At 39.9% G+C, this 14,965-nt stretch overlaps 1 protein-coding gene across 1 annotated transcript in view; it reads left to right on the plus strand.

Annotated features, from left to right (window-relative positions):
- Positions 1–14,965, plus strand: part of PKHD1 (polycystic kidney and hepatic disease 1 (autosomal recessive)) — a 507,823-nt gene that overhangs the window by 10,339 nt on the left and 482,519 nt on the right. Inside the window, 8 exon segments of the mRNA XM_011981329.1 lie at positions 997–1,075; positions 2,358–2,432; positions 5,435–5,499; positions 6,009–6,048; positions 6,928–6,998; positions 10,405–10,506; positions 11,407–11,502; positions 13,771–13,912. Coding sequence (XP_011836719.1) covers positions 997–1,075; positions 2,358–2,432; positions 5,435–5,499; positions 6,009–6,048; positions 6,928–6,998; positions 10,405–10,506; positions 11,407–11,502; positions 13,771–13,912 — 670 coding nt within the window.

Raw genomic sequence — 14,965 nt, forward strand, 5'->3', positions numbered from 1 at the left:
CACCAAGGCTAGGGAATTGATCATTTGGCCCCATTGAAATTAGAATTATTCTGCCAGAATTTTTTTTAGCAGTAACAGGAAACTTGAGACTCCGGGTTTCTGCCAACTCTTTGACCTTTGCCTGTTATTAGGTCATTCTACCCATGCACCTACAAAATGGTGGCCGTAATACCTTCCGGAAGGTTTCTATTATTTTAGTGAGAGTCATTCACTAAAGATGCAGATGAAAGTTACTTCTTATTAATAACAAACAAGTGCAATATGAAGGGAACATCTTTTTGGTTGCATTCTTTGGTGGCCTTCAATGTCTATAAAGAGGCTCAGTTTTCTGGATTTCATGACCTCATTAGTCACTCAGTACCCTTTTCTATTCTATTCTTTGACTTGAGGTTTATCTCCCTAACCCACATTCTGTCACCTGTAAACATTGCCTGTGATGGTTTAAGTAGACACGGTTAAATATTCTAATTATTTGGAAGGCATATTCTTGGGATCCCTGAAGACCCATCAGATTGTGTGATATAAGCCTCTTCATATGAAAAGCCTGTTCATTTTAGCAAGTGCCCAGAGGAAAGCCTCATGAAGCCTGGAGCACCCAAGGCACATGTTCTTAAATCTCAGTTGGCTGGATGGTCTCCACAGAGCCAAGAGAATGGAACAGGGCAGTGTGTGGTGACGAGCCCCTTCTTTCTGAAATGTTCACACTTTCTGAGACTGTGAAGAAGACCCATTATTCCTTCTGTGCTCCATGCATAGATGATTAAGTCTGTGATGGAAACAATAGCTTATTTTAGCTTTTATATTGTATAATATTTATCACTAAATCATACCCTTGACCTTACTGTTGTACAATTTATTAAAAGTATTAATTTTCTGGGTCATGACCTGTTTTGCCATATTGAGTATATGTAACCAAAAAGAAACATGGTTTTTTAAATTATACATTGAGTTTGAGCTGAGTCCATTAAATTAAAAAAAAATTCCTTCTTCAAACAGGAAAACTAATACATGTATATGGCTGGATTATGACCGGAAGATTGGAAACTTTTGATTTTGATGCTGAGTACATTGATAGGTAAGCGTGTGTTTGTTTTTGTGTTTAACTAGTTACATACATGCTGCACGGCTTCCTGAGACCAGCTTCCCTGATGGCAATAAATTGTAAGCAGTTGGCACAGAATTGCTATTTTCCTCTCTTTGCAGTTTATGGTCCCTCATGAACTGGGCTTCAGCAAACTTTGCTAATGTAATTGCAACTGGTCGATTAAGTTGGTCCATTTATTTACTGACAACTAGTCACTCTGGGCTCAGTGTGAAATGAACTGTAATTGCATCTGTGGATTTTCTTTTTGAATTCTCACCCTTCCTTCCTTTGTTTCTGAGGCTGAAATAGATTCTTTATAAAATGATGTGTAAACCCAAAAGCCCATTATAACTTTCTTATTTGGTTATTATCCATTTGTGCTTTAAAAATTGTATTAGTGGGATCAGAGGAAAACGTGGACACAGGTACTAAAAGCCATAGAGCTTTTAATGTTTTCTGGGAATGATTAGGATGTCAACATGACTTTCTTCACCGGAGATGTGGTGGAAAGTGTTACTATTAAATCATCCACACTAGAGAGAGAGGAGAACAAGACAAAAAGTGTTGAAATTGTAGAGGCTGTAAGACGCTCTAAGCAACTGTAATCATTCAACAAATGAAGCAACTGTACTGAGGATTTATAAGGTAGAAGGAAAATAATCTTACTATATGCTCAGCTGTGTAGATTCTATACATGGTGTCTAATTTTTCCTTCACTTGGGATGGGTTGGGGGCATCCTCTTCTGTTCTATTCCATTTGTCTGATTTTGCCCTAGTTGAAGAGAACATGATCTGATTACTCTCAGGATTTACATTTCTGGCATTAAGCAATGGTCAACCTACCTTACTAGAAAACTACTCTTGTTGTAGGGGGTAGAAACTCCTACTACATCCTTGGGAATGTGCCACATTTGCTAGTTGGTCCCATCCCAGCCATCGTCTGGGATATAGTCTTTGGAAGGGGCAATAAAGGCATAAATGCAATATTATCTCTGTGTGGAACCAATGTAGCCAGTGTGGAGATTATGAAGGTTTTTGGGAAGGGAGAAATATTTTCTGTTTAGTGTGAAAGCATGAGCCATGAGTGCACCCCTACTCTGCTGAGAATTTGACTTGACATCCGCCTTCAACCACCTGCAATAGTGCAGAAAATTCCAGAGGAGAATGTTCATAGCCATGTTTCCTCTGAGTTTTTTGAGGAAGGTTTATTGGGAGCATTGCACAATTATCCCTTGTCTTTTGTTTTCCTTTTTTTCTTTTTTTCAAAATCCAGCCCAGTGATCTTGGAAGCTCAAGGAGACAAATGGGTTACTCCTTGCTCTCTTGTAAATAGGCAGACGGGAAGCTGGTGAGTGTCTTATTTATCTTGCCAATGCATATGCTTGTAAGTTCTTCCACATGGATACAACACACACACACTCTCTTTCTCTCCCCACTCACCACATATCTGTTTTTTTTTTTAAATATAAATCACACATAGCTATTTACTGTCTTATCTTTAGACTACTGAAAAAGACACAGGGATTGATTCAAAGTGCGTATTGAAGTGGATGCCAAAATCGTCCTTGAAAACACGTAGCTAATACTTGTTAGGGGCTTACTATAGGCCAAGCTCTGCTTGAATGCTTTACATTGAAGTCACCCAATAATCTTGGGAGTATGTATGATTACTAGTCTCACATTACAGATGAGGAATTTGAGAAACAGAGAAGTTAAGTAACTTGCACAAGGTCTCACAGAGAGCAAGTGGCAGACCTGGGATTTGAACCTTGTCTAACTAATCAGCTCCCAGAGTTCATGATCTTAACCACTATACTTCAGTGACTAGCCAAAGGTAGAAATAACTTAAAAATTTAGGAATAAGTTTCTACACTCTCCAGTTTAAAGACCCAACGTTTTACCGTATTTTTACTTCACTCTGGACAGGGTGGGTTGCCCTTCCTTTGAGGCCATTACAAGAATGACACCCTATGGTTTCACTTTTTCAGACTGGTGTATAGTAGAGCCAAATTCTACACTTGTGTGTAGTCTTCCTTGTGTCTGCATTTTGTTTGGTCAGAATTGTCCTTTATGGGGTTCATACTTGATAACAGATTTTTAAAAAATAAAGGTTTTGTTATACTTGTCATATGACACATTTGAAAAGAAAGGACCAAATGCTTAGAGTAATACTAGTTAGTACTAGGGCAAATGCCTAGGGTATTACTAACTAGTATTACCCTATATATACACTAGTTAGTAATACCCTAAGCATTTGCCCTAATGAACTCATTATACCTTCAGTACCTACCATTTTCTCTGGCAAATTTGTTTTTCCTTTTACTTTCTACTTTCCTGGTTAAAGAGTCAGATCTTCTGGTGGTGAGTTGTCTGCTAAAAGCCATAGAGCTTTTAATGTTTTCTGGGAATGATTAGGATGTCAACATGACTTTCTTCACCGGAGATGTGGTGGAAAGTGTTACTATTAAATCATCCACACTAGAGAGAGAGGAGAACAAGACAAACAGTGTTGAAATTGTAGAGGCTGTAAGACGCTCTAAGCAACTGTAATCATTCAACAAATGAAGCAACTGTACTGAGGATTTATAAGGTAGAAGGAAAATAATCTTACTATATGCTCAGCTGTGTAGATTCTATACATGGTGTCTAATTTTTCCTTCACTTGGGATGGGTTGGGGGCATCCTCTTCTGTTCTATTCCATTTGTCTGATTTTGCCCTAGTTGAAGAGAACATGATCTGATTACTCTCAGGATTTACATTTCTGGCATTAAGCAATGGTCAACCTACCTTACTAGAAAACTACTCTTGTTGTAGGGGGTAGAAACTCCTACTACATCCTTGGGAATGTGCCACATTTGCTAGTTGGTCCCATCCCAGCCATCGTCTGGGATATAGTCTTTGGAAGGGGCAATAAAGGCATAAATGCAATATTATCTCTGTGTGGAACCAATGTAGCCAGTGTGGAGATTATGAAGGTTTTTGGGAAGGGAGAAATATTTTCTGTTTAGTGTGAAAGCATGAGCCATGAGTGCACCCCTACTCTGCTGAGAATTTGACTTGACATCCGCCTTCAACCACCTGCAATAGTGCAGAAAATTCCAGAGGAGAATGTTCATAGCCATGTTTCCTCTGAGTTTTTTGAGGAAGGTTTATTGGGAGCATTGCACAATTATCCCTTGTCTTTTGTTTTCCTTTTTTTCTTTTTTTCAAAATCCAGCCCAGTGATCTTGGAAGCTCAAGGAGACAAATGGGTTACTCCTTGCTCTCTTGTAAATAGGCAGACGGGAAGCTGGTGAGTGTCTTATTTATCTTGCCAATGCATATGCTTGTAAGTTCTTCCACATGGATACAACACACACACACTCTCTTTCTCTCCCCACTCACCACATATCTGTTTTTTTTTTTAAATATAAATCACACATAGCTATTTACTGTCTTATCTTTAGACTACTGAAAAAGACACAGGGATTGATTCAAAGTGCGTATTGAAGTGGATGCCAAAATCGTCCTTGAAAACACGTAGCTAATACTTGTTAGGGGCTTACTATAGGCCAAGCTCTGCTTGAATGCTTTACATTGAAGTCACCCAATAATCTTGGGAGTATGTATGATTACTAGTCTCACATTACAGATGAGGAATTTGAGAAACAGAGAAGTTAAGTAACTTGCACAAGGTCTCACAGAGAGCAAGTGGCAGACCTGGGATTTGAACCTTGTCTAACTAATCAGCTCCCAGAGTTCATGATCTTAACCACTATACTTCAGTGACTAGCCAAAGGTAGAAATAACTTAAAAATTTAGGAATAAGTTTCTACACTCTCCAGTTTAAAGACCCAACGTTTTACCGTATTTTTACTTCACTCTGGACAGGGTGGGTTGCCCTTCCTTTGAGGCCATTACAAGAATGACACCCTATGGTTTCACTTTTTCAGACTGGTGTATAGTAGAGCCAAATTCTACACTTGTGTGTAGTCTTCCTTGTGTCTGCATTTTGTTTGGTCAGAATTGTCCTTTATGGGGTTCATACTTGATAACAGATTTTTAAAAAATAAAGGTTTTGTTATACTTGTCATATGACACATTTGAAAAGAAAGGACCAAATGCTTAGAGTAATACTAGTTAGTACTAGGGCAAATGCCTAGGGTATTACTAACTAGTATTACCCTATATATACACTAGTTAGTAATACCCTAAGCATTTGCCCTAATGAACTCATTATACCTTCAGTACCTACCATTTTCTCTGGCAAATTTGTTTTTCCTTTTACTTTCTACTTTCCTGGTTAAAGAGTCAGATCTTCTGGTGGTGAGTTGTCTGGTCATTCTTACCTCCGTTTGTCTTTTCCTTAGTTATCCTATCCAGGAGGACCATGGTCTTGGGACTCTGCAGTGCCATGTGGAAGGCGATTACATCGGTCTGTTAGAGAAGTAACATAATTTTAAAGTCTTATCCATTTCTTTCTCTGTATCCAGACAAAAACAATTGCAAGATTGGTTTACATGAGGATAATAATAGTAACAATAATTACTATTTGTTAAGAATTCCCTGGAAAACACTACTATATGAAACAGCTCATATAGAAACTAATTTAATGCTCACACACCTGTGAAGTTGGTGGAATTTTTTGGCTTTGCAGGTGAGAAAAATTGAAGTTAGTTACCAGTAGATCAATATTTAAATGATGCTCCATCTAGCCTGGGCTCTTCCCTGCTATGCAATACTACATTTGCCCTTTTATTGCTAGAAGGCCACATTGCTAATGATGCTAAGGTTATGAGGTGTTGTTTTGGTGGTGGGGGGTAAATAAATTACAGATTTGGGTGGTAATTTGATGATGTTGGAGTCTTTGGGCTTATGAAAGCAACGGCCTGGCCCAGAAGATTCATGCAGATTCCTGAGTTAATGTGTTTCTTTGTGTTACAGGCTCCCAGAATGTTAGCTTCTCAGTATTTAATAAAGGAAAGTAAGTAACTGGGTATAGAAATAGGCAAATTTGTCTTCATTTTATATTATCTATCTCTCTCATCTTGCTTACTTTATCTTTTTACGATGGAAAATTTTAAACATATACAAACAGAATAGTATAATGAGACCACATGTACCTCCTTGACTTTTTTTACTTTGGTGAAAAAAATTGTGTCCTCGTCACTAATCTGTAGGCAATGTGTGTTTCGATATGGTAGTGGTGCAGAATTTTGGAAATTAAATCTTAAGTAATTTCCAAGTACTGTAGGTTGAAAACTGTCACAAGTATCTTATAAGGAACATGGTTTCATGAAATACATTGTACCATCCAGGAAGTACCTTCTTCAAAAGGGAAGGGGTCCACATTTCATCACACTTTGAAGTGACAAATCCGGATTCTGGATTTCTGAATCCTTACCTTACATTCTGCCCCTATATAATTTGACAAGTGTTTCTGTTAAAAGTGCAGGGTCTAGTTGATAATAATTGCATTATAATGACAGTGGCAATTATGTATAGCTCTACAGCCCAAAGTATGGAGATTTTCTCTCGTTCTCATTTTGGAAGAAATAAAATTAATGTCTATTGAGTATTGATTATAGGCCAACTAAGGGCTAGGCCCTTTCACACTCATCATTTCATTGAACATTTGTGGCACTCTATGAAGCAGGCATTATTCCCATATGATAATTTTATATATCAGAAAACAACTTTGTCCCAGTGGTATTGTTCTCTAGTCATCCAAGGGAGCTGCTATTTCAACTGTTCTAAAGATTGATAGAAGGAAGATCCCAATCTTCCTTTCAGGCAGCTGACTAAAAAAAATGCAATCCCAGATGCTATTTTCATTCAAAACAGAACTTTGTCTTTTTCGAAGGTCAATGGTCCACAAGAAGGCATGGCTGATCAGTGCTAAACAGGACCTTTTCCTATACCAGACACACTCAGGTACTATTCCCCTTTATGAAGTACCCCTTCCCTTGTGCCTCACTCAACGTTGGCCCCTCCTTCCCTATCTTTTGGCCATTTCTTGATGACCATTAACACCCAAAGCTATCCCTACAATCATAGACAGCCTTGTGGTTTTGGTTGAGATTAAATTGCTTGTATCCATGTCAGGTTTAGTTAATATATTAAAAGAGTCTTGATAATATACTTCTATACAAAGTCTATGGATATAAACTGAATAAAAGAAAGGAGAGTCTTGCTTTATTCTATGTTCTGAAAGTAAAAGAGAAAAGGTGGCACTTAAAAACTCTTAAAGCACATCTTTCCAGTTACTTCAACATCCATCTCTAAACATTCATTCAACAATTTATGACTAATATTGACATTAAGCTGTTCTGTTACCATCTGATGAGTAAACCGTCATACTGAAAAAAAAGAATGTGAAAATTGGAAGCTTGCATGGAATTGTGAACTCAATTTGGTAGTAGAAAGCTGGCTACTAAAGAATACTTAGATTCTAGAATGGAATACAGTCACACAGCCACTGAAGAACTGTGTGAGGTAGGTTCAGACTCCGGAAGCAATCAAAATCTACCTTTATCAAAAGTGCAAGATAATTCGCAGGCCATGGAGCAAATGTCATTTGCCCTCTAGATAGCCTAGTCCTGCAACGGCTGAATTTTCACCCTGATTTTTCCTTTCTTTAAACAGTATAACTCGTCTGTTTGGGGTAAGTTTGAAGAAGCGCCCAAGGTGATAGTGATAGTGATAGCTGCTACAGGAAGAATGTCAGACCTTGTTAAGTGCTTTACATAAAATCTCAATATTTATTTCACTGAACTATGAGATGGATTAACATTAGCCCCATTTTACAGATGAGGAAACAGACTCAGATAAACAAGCATCTTTTCCAAAGCCAAAGGTTTTAGTGCTAGAACGTTTAGTTCCAATTCCAAATCTTATGTCCATAGCCAATATATGGTGGGAAGTACACTCTTCTTGCCACTCCACTCCAAGGTTTTTGTGAGCCTGCCCATCACTATCAAACCCTGGAATGATTGATAGGCTGACAGGTATCCCTGACGACACAGTGCTTTTACATTTCCAGGGCCAATGTCTTCTTGGGATCAGGACTCACAGGCCAGAACTTCTTCACAGCAGAGGAGGCTGTAGGAAAAGAGGATGGACAGCCATGAAGAGCCCTGGGCTGAGCTCCTCAGGGGCTGACATTCAATCACTAGTTGAGCGTGGTTAAGCCTTTTAAGCTTTCTGAGCCTCAATTAAGCATCTCTAAAATGGACAAAGCGGTGCTTATCCTTCTTATGCCAAAAGTCGTCTAAAGAGGTAGAGGAGCAAGAATCTTGGAATTCATCCAAGATTTGTCTGTCTTCCTCCTTTCCATATCCGTTCAATCACAATTTCTGCCAGTTTTTATCTCTTATTTATGATGTATCTGTACAGTAACTGTCTGTTTCTGGACCCCATCACCTCTTGTGTTACATGCTGCAGTGGTTTCTAGAGGCCCCGACTTGCCCTCTGCCCCTTCAAGCCCCTCCCTCACATTCTCTACATCAAGCATATGTCTGATGCATGGTTCCCTCCTACTCACCATCCTCTGATGGCTTGCTCTCCCCTACCAGAAATGGGCCAAACTTCTGACGTCCTCCTTGTCTGTTTCTCCAGCTCTATCTCTCTCTCTGTCATACTCCAGCAACACTTGCATGCACTATGCAATTTCTTCTCTCCACGCTCAGGCTATCTTTCCTTTTTAAATGCCCTCTCCTTCTCCTCTTCGCTAGGCCACTTCTAATTCATCCTTTAAGACTCAGATTAGTGTCATCTCTAAACATTTTCTTCTATACCTCAATACTCCCATCCTACTCCTAAACTTCTCGTTCTTTCATATACTCTCTCATTTCTCCAACCCAAGGTATTAAATGATAGTTTTGCACACCTGCTTTACGATGCCGATCTTCTTGAGGACAAGAACTAGTTTGTATTCATCTTTATATCCCTAGTATACCATATAATAGGTGCTCTGTGAATGTTGAAAAAAATTGTCAAATATCTACAACTACGTTAAAAGTTTAAGAACTTCATAAATTGTTTTGTCTTTGATCTGTGTAATTTTGAATGCATGACAAAAGAATGTGTTAATCTCCACATAAAGCTAATACAAAATTCCAGTGCTAGTGTAAAAAAAAAGAAATTTTAAAATAGTAGGTTAAAAGCAGGGGGTTATTATGATTAGCGGTGAATTTTGGTATCTGACTGTAAGGGATCAATCTTTGCCTCCATATGTCTCCTCTGCTTTGTCACATGGGAAAAAGCATTATGAAATAACCTCCTAAAATGTCTATTTTTCAGTGGTAACCATTCATCACTAGCCTTTGTACCTTCAGTTTACACAAATGTAACTCCTCTTTTCTCTGGAGGGAATGAATCTTAGAAATGTCAAAGCTTGATAATGGAGAGGAAAGAATGAGATAAAGCTAAATTCTGGGGACTATGTGTCATATTACTGCAGGCAATTTCTTTTCTTTTCTTTTTTATTTTATTTTTTCTTGAGACAGGGTCTCACTCTGTCACTCAGGCTAGAGAGCAGTGGCGCCATCTCAGCTCAGTGCAACCTCTGTCTCCTGGGTTCAAGCAGTTCTCCTGTCTCAGCCTCCCAAGTAGCTGGGATTACAGGTGCACACCACGACACCCGGCTAATTTTTGTATTTTTAGTAGAGACGGGGTTTCACCATATCGGTCAGGTTGGTCTCGAACTCCTGACCTCAGGTGATACACCTGCCACCCGCTTCAGCCTCCCAAACTTGTGGGATTACAGGCCTGAGCCACCACGCCTGGCCACCGTAGGCAGTTTTAAACAATCAGGAGCAGCATGAAAAAACTGGGTATGAGGTGTGAGGTGCATGTGGGGAAGGAGCATTCAGTGTGGGGAAGAATGGGAGGGTCCTAAAGACAGTGAAATTCATTCTCCTGCTTAGAGCGAATTACAGATTCATGTGGGTGAACTGAAGCCTTTCCCAGTGTACCCAAAGTTGATTCCTCCTTGTGTTGTAACTTATTGTTCCCTGACTTGTCAATATTGTCCTTGAGGTCAGGAGACAGATTTTCTGAGAAAACATCATGGTAGCTAGGGGCTTTTGCTGATACCATGAACGACTCCACATTTCCCCTTCCTTTCAAATATTGATCCTGGATAATATATACTTCTGGTCTTTTTCTTATTATGTGCATTTTTAAACAGTTACTACTAGAAAAAAATTCAACTGTTGCTGAACTTAGAAAGTTAAAATAAGAAATAAATTATTAATGTACCCTATTATTATATTATTATCTGGGTCATATTCTGATCTATATTTGGAAGCTTACTTTTTTTTTTTTTAAACTCTTGCAGAAATATTATCTGTGTTTCCAGAAACTGGGAGCCTTGGGGGAAGAACGGACATCACAATTACAGGAGACTTCTTTGACAATTCTGCCCAGGTTACCATTGCAGGTAACTATGCTGAAATGGCTGAAAATAGTTCATAGTTTTAGATGACCTAGGAGCTTATATGTCTGTATGGCATGAGGGATGCAGGAGGAAGCAAGCTTTGCCCCTTCTGACTTACCATGTTTGATAAGTCATGTGTTTGGTTGAGAACAGGTAGGATTTCGGTCCTGCAGTACATGGGTCACAGGAACAGAATGTCCTGCAGACACACTCACAATGCATAGGCAATTCCCTCAGGTGCCCCATCTTGTGAGTGAAGAGAAAGAAAGAAATACAGCTGCTTCTTAACAAAGGTTTACTCCTACTAAAAACAGCCCGTCTCTTCACTCTCCCTTGTTAACTATCTTGATACAGACAAGCAGGAGTGGGTGGGCATTTGCTATACAGATTATTCTGGAAATCACCCGCACCCCAAACTTGGCAAACCCTTTTGTGGACCTATCTAAAGCCTTGCGCTCTGCCAGGTCCTGTAGTAGGTGGGATGCTTCTGTAGTCGGTGGCACCAAGGGTGTCCTCACACTGTCATGTCACACTTATCTCCCATGCTCAGCCAAGTGGTTCAGTACATCCTCAATGAAGAGCACTTCATTGCATGACTTTCCTTCTGAATACTTCAAGCTGCCCTATCCTCAGCTGCTCTGCAATCTCTCTTTTCTCCTTCAGTTGGGGTGACAACTTTTGCTATTCCATCTACACCCAGCCCTTTGCCTTAGAATAGGAGCCTGTCTACTTCAGTCTGGTCTTGCCATCACATCTCCCCACTGCCTCTCTCTCTCTCTCTGTATGTGTGTGTGTGTATATATATACACAATTATATATACACACACATATACATGTATATGTGTATGTATACCTATACACACATATACACACACATACATAAATTTCTTTAATTCCCTTTAGGCATTCCATGTGATATTAGACACGTGTCTCCCAGGAAGATTGAGTGCACCACTCGGGCTCCAGGTAAAGATGCGAGGCTCACCACCCCTCAGCCAGGTAAGGAAGCCACCAGGGCTGTTCAATAAACTCTGTATATCTTTAATCATGAGGGGCTGATGAGTAGAAATGAAAGAGTTTGAATTCTGTCTCATCTATTTGACTGGCTAACTCAGTGAGCCCTGGGTCCATGATACCATTGTCAAGGCTTTCCTTTCAGGAAGGCTCTTAGTTTTATTCAAGTGCTTAGTGACACTGCACTTCTAGCCCCAGCCGGCTGTATGACCAGTGGCGTCCAGAAGAGACCATGGTCTAGAAAGCATAACTGCCCTCAAGATATTGTTATAGCTACTGGAGGAAACCCCCAAACTGCCCGCCTTCATTCAATGGGTCAGTTGCGTGTCCACTGGCTGAGAAGACAGGAGCATTAGCATGTGCTCGGCTATGCTCAAAACAACAGCATTAGACAAGGCCGGAGAGTGGGGCACAATGGGATGTATTTAAATATGAATTTTTCTCCCCTGTGGGTATCTGTCTGCTGCTTTGAGAAACAAGGATGTATTGTGATGTTGCCACCAGGTTATGCCTGAAGTGGGCAGAAACGGAGGAGACAAGGCAGCTTCCAGCTGTCCTTCTCTATTTAAAGTGCCCACCCCACAGCAGCAAATTAAGAGCACAACACTGGAACACTTTTCTGCTGAGCATTAGAACTGAAGACTCAAGTGTAGTGAGGGATGAAGGGCAGTTGGTGTGTTACCCAGCTCAGAACCACAGGCTGACTTAATGGTTAAACTACAGGCAGCGAGAGTCAACTCTAGAGGCATAGCACCTACAAGAAAAGTTGCCCAGCAGGGGAAAAAAACCTTTCTAAAGAAAGGGCATTCAGGTATGAAAATGCACTCAAAGTTTTGGCTTGAGAATTCTCCAGCTCCCAGATCTGCAGTTTTTACTCAGGGAAGGCTCCCATCCAAGGAAACAAAACTACTGAAACAAGTAATCGAGATAATGTGTGTTTCCCGTCAGGAAACAGAGAGTCTGCTCCCTTTTCGAGTATTTCCTGCTTTAGCTACTTGGGTAGTGGTAGGATAATTTCCTGAATGCAGCTGGTTTTGACAGTTAGTGATGTCCTTTACGAAGGACTTTTGAAGTTTCTTCCACAGAAGCTGGGCAAATTACTACGGAAACCAATTGTTCTCAACCAGGGGCAATGTTGCCCCTCAGGGCACACGTAGCAATGTGTGGAAACATGTTTGGCTGTTAGACCGGAGGTGGTGGTGGTGGTGATACTGACATCTAGTGGGCAGAGGCCAGGAAGGCTGCTAGACATTCTGCAATGCATAGGACACGCCCTCACAACAGTTACCCAGCCTAAAATATCAATAGTGCTGAGGTTGAGAAATCCTGGTTTAAAGTAATATTTTCAAAATACGCTCTTACTTTTCTGTTTATTCCGTATCCACCTCTCCCATTTAGGAGTTATTGAGGAACAACAGTGTTAGTTTAAAATAATAATTACCATAATTACCTTTATTGAGCACTTATCGTATTCCAGGCTCTTTGAGTATATATTTTCCCTTAGTCCTAGTGTATTCTTGCTATTTTATTATTGGTCCTATTTTGATGCATGAGAAAAAATGAAGATGCAAGGACATCAAGGAATTTGCTCAAAGCAACACTTCTAGCTGTGATTCCAGAGTTTTACCCTTAGCCCAAGTTAGTATTCAATATTGATTGTACCTGTGCCTTTGGCCTCGGAGTTTGCTTAATGCAAAATATAAATTAATATGATATCATTTAAAATATCACATAATAGCAGCATGACACATATTTGGCTCTGTGTGCAGGTCTACAAATTGAGGCCATGACACTTGAGAAACTTAAGGATTGCCAATGTTATGGGAAAAAAAGGACTTTAGAGAATTGAATTTCCCTGCTGAACTGGGCCTTAAAAGATGCTGAAGCCCACTTCCGGCTTTGGGAAGCACAAAGGCAAGCCACGTCACAAGCACGCAATCATATTGTCCTCCTTTTATTCAGCCTCAGCTTCTGTTTGCTCATTCACATTTTCTCCAGGACTTGGTTCTCTTCTCTAGGCACTCTTGCTAAAAAGGCTAACTCCTACCCCAGGGAATGTTTACTGCTTTCCAAAACATTTGTATTTCATATTAACTACAGAACCTTTCATATAACTACTCTGTCTGACTCTAGGTTGACTCACCTTTACAGGTAGCATCTGGGTCATCTTTCACCTTGTAATTTGAAATAAAGTAGTTCCCCAATTTGGGAAGGTGTGCCCTGTGATGTTTATGATGTCTACATGTCTTACAGGCAATCGAGGGCTTCTTTTTGAAGTTGGAGATGCTGTTGAGGGATTGGAACTGACTGAAGCCACCCCAGGGTACAGGTGGCAGATTGTCCCTAATGCCAGTTCTCCATTTGGGTTTTGGTCAAAGGAAAGACAACCTTTCAGGTATGTTGTAGGAAAAGTGGGAGTCCTCATCAAAAGCATCTTTACTAACATAGGTGAGGCTAGGAGACAGATAAGGAAGGCATCGAGATTTCCAGGAATTTATAACACCAGCCAATTCAACAACAACAGAGTTTGACCGTGTTCTCAATCAGCGTTGGTCATGCTAGTGCAGGGACAAATTTTGATCAATATGTAAAATTTGTATTTTCCACAACTTAGTTTACAATCTATTTTGGAGATGATTATCAACTAGAATATTGAGCTGAGCCAGGAGACTTGAAAAACAGCAGGGTAAAACATGCTTTAGGTACCTGGTTAAGAGGTAAAACTAACATCTGGTTGACGCCAAAGAAAGGTCCAAGAATATGCCCTTTGGGTACATAAGGGAGCAAAGTCTAGGCAGCATACTGTAGGAACAGCCTTCCAGTGCTGAAGGTCAACCCAATGGCCCTTGTAGAGCAGAGGAAACTCTTGCGGGTTCTGTGAGACGTTGTTTTCAGTAGTAGTAATGGCGTCATGACTATAATTTTCCGTTTAATGGTGTGTAATTCCTTCAGTCTTTTTAGTCCCTTCAAGGATGTAGCCGAAATTTCTAGTATTCTAAAGTAAGCTTAAAAATATAAAAGCTTGAAAATTGTCTAGACATACTGTTTCCTTAGTGTGTTCTCAGTGTGTATGTTGAAGGGTGGATCCTTTACTGAATGATGGCTGTCTTTTCCCTTTGAAATCCTTCTTAGAGAGGATGGCTGTGACTCCTGAGTGTGAATTTCAGCCAGTCTGTGACCTCCTCCAAGTATTTTACCATTTTATTAGGTTGGTGCAAAAGTAATTGCGGTTTTTACCATTGAAAGTAATGGCAAACGCTGCAATTATTTTTGTACCAATCTAATAGATTTCAACTCAATTTGAAATGAAAAGCTTAGAGAATTTTTAGGCATTGAATAAGCCAAGTAGGGTTGGTAATCTGTGAGCAGTGTCTCCTGAAGCCTTGCTTACTAGGTACTTAACCATGAGTTTATGGTTTTAAAGTGGCAGTTAAGGCTGGATGCTATG

The sequence above is a fragment of the Mandrillus leucophaeus genome, unplaced genomic scaffold, assembly GCF_000951045.1.
Source record: "Mandrillus leucophaeus isolate KB7577 unplaced genomic scaffold, Mleu.le_1.0 Scaffold223, whole genome shotgun sequence".
Lineage (NCBI taxonomy): Eukaryota > Metazoa > Chordata > Mammalia > Primates > Cercopithecidae > Mandrillus > Mandrillus leucophaeus.